The 2,336-nt window shown below is 51.2% G+C and overlaps 1 protein-coding gene across 1 annotated transcript; it reads right to left on the reverse strand.

The window, feature by feature from the left end:
* Positions 1-785: 785 nt before the first annotated feature.
* Positions 786-2,041, reverse strand: LRP88_07375 (uncharacterized protein; the record flags this gene model as incomplete). The annotated part of the gene is made up of 3 exons (XM_083243905.1): positions 786-809; positions 871-1,536; positions 1,592-2,041. 3 exons carry the CDS (start codon positions 2,039-2,041, stop codon positions 786-788), a joined length of 1,140 nt encoding a protein of 379 aa, XP_083100340.1.
* Between the last annotated feature and the right edge of the window lie 295 nt (positions 2,042-2,336).

The raw sequence follows: 2,336 nt of genomic DNA on the forward strand, positions 1-2,336 counted from the left end.
CATGCTTGTCTAGCTTGCAGAGCGGGGTGACTGGTGGTGCACTTCTGCCTAGACTGCGAACAGAAGACAAGTTATAAAACAAAGCGCGCACTCGACTACACTGGCTTCTCCATCAACTCATCGCTTCTCAACGAGACTTTAACCATACCATTGGCCCACGACCTATCAACCGCTTTCCATGGCAGACCACAACAGCAAGAGTGACTCTTCAGGAGAGCACATTGTCGGAGAGGCCGTGGCCATTCCCATCGACGCCAACACACAAGCTGTGATCAAATCTGGCGACAGCGCGAAAAGAAGGCGAGATAAACAGCAAGCAATGAGAGAAATGGAGAAGCAGGAGGAAAAGGAGAGAAAGGCTCGGGAGAAGAAAGAATAGGAGGTTTTTGGAGTTAAAGGTCTTGTCGCCCGTCCCACCAGAACTAAGCATGATAATAACAAGTCCTAGTTGGCATTCTCCCTGCCGAAACAACATCGGAGGTCTTCTTTATACCTCTGTAAGTCGGCAACCTTCTTTTCCACCACACGATGAGAGTCCACGCACCAGAACTTGGATAAGATATCCGCAACACTGGTCAAACGCGTCGAGAACCGGGGGCAGATATGAGCACGGGCGAGAGAGGTCATAGCATGTAGAGACTTGATGCAATGCCAAAACCACACTCCCTTTGATGTCCATGTCTCATCCATAATATTCGCAAGTGACAGGCTGTGGTGTGCGACTAACTTTTGCTCCTCTTCCTCGAAGAACCGCATAAATTCAAGTCTCATCTTCTCAAATTCCTCTAAAGGCTCTCCTTCCAGTTCGTCTACGCCACGTCCAGTCAGCCAATAAGGTACGGCGAGCATCTCCGAGGGCAAGGCACAGACCCATTCCAGGTCGACAAGGCAGACAAGGTTCCATTCGTTATCGACGAATACGTTGCTCGCGTGCAGGTCGGTAAGTTGCAGGATGAAAGGCCCGGTTCGTGTCTCTCTTCTAATAAAGCGATGGGCGAGAGCGCGAAGCAGCGTCTTGACTGCCATCTTTTCCCGGCAATCTTCGTCGTCGAAAACCGCGTTGGGGTTGCTGAGCAGGCAGGTGTCGTAAAACGTAAGCATATCTGCCACATATAGTTCGGTAGATGGATATGTATCAGCCGTTCCCATCGTCCTTGGTATGCCCTCGTTTTCAAGCATGACCATCTGGTGTGTCAACGGCCGGTTCGTCAACGTGACTGAACAGTTACTGTTGAACTGCAAAGAGCCGATTCGGGGTTGGGGAACTCGAGCGAGAGATAGAATGACTTGAGCTAGACCGCGGAACAATCGTTCTCGATATTGCGGTTCGCTTCTGCGTGTATCCCATGTATTCGAAAGCATCTGCCCTATCTCAGGGCCAATATGCTCGAGTAGCATATACGCCGTCGGGAGACAGTGAGTCATTGGGTTGACTGTGTAACGCGAGGGCACCAGGAATCGAAGAAGAGTATATAGGCGGCGCTGCACCGTCCGAGCGAGGCGGAAATACCATGGGCGGTAGTCTTCATGTGTGAACTACCATCTTTCAGCATCCATCAACCACGTCAAGGCACGAACGACACAAACTTACATGCGTATTATCTGAGAAACCAAATCCAAAGAGATAGGGGACGCGAATATCGGGGCAACTCGCCTGTATCCATGCGTATGCGCCAACCTCACAACGAAGTTTCTCGTCCATGGTGCCAGGGTAGCTGGTTTCAGCAAGCTTATGCGGTAGACAACATCGCAGAATATACTTCTGATGCAAGTTATTCGACTGGACTTCGACCGGTATACACACATTGAAGCTGCCCTGGATCCATTCCTGTGGGGAGGTGACGTTGCAGATATCGCGGTGATCGAGGCCAAGGTGGTGCCTGATGAGGGAACAGATCGTCTCTCGTCCCGTCCAAAGCGAATCGTAAAGCTCGATCCTCGCCGGAAGATACTTTAGCTTCTCGAGGACATTGGCATCCTGGTTGGTGGCCCATTCGTAATCCACAGCACCGTCGTCCTCAATCTCGACCGTGGTAGACATTGCAAGATTGCAAGCTTGACAATGCTGGATTGGGGAGGGGAACATATGAAAGTGGATGACTAAACTATTACGTGATGAGCACCACATGATCCACCATCAACCATTTTGGAAGCGTGACCATGCACTCCATGCGATTGGGACTCCCTGCTAGCGAGCAACCATGCTCAGCAGCGCTGCGTCAGAACCCTTCCCGTCTATCGTGTCCTGTGCTTGTCCTTGGCAATAGGGATGAGGAGAGCGATCTCGACAGTGAGGAGGATACTCTGCCACAGGTACTCCATAACTGTCACGGCCG

Source organism: Fusarium phalaenopsidis, assembly GCF_050370095.1.
Source record: "Fusarium phalaenopsidis strain FUZ10S chromosome Unknown contig_32300, whole genome shotgun sequence".
NCBI lineage: Eukaryota > Fungi > Ascomycota > Sordariomycetes > Hypocreales > Nectriaceae > Fusarium > Fusarium phalaenopsidis.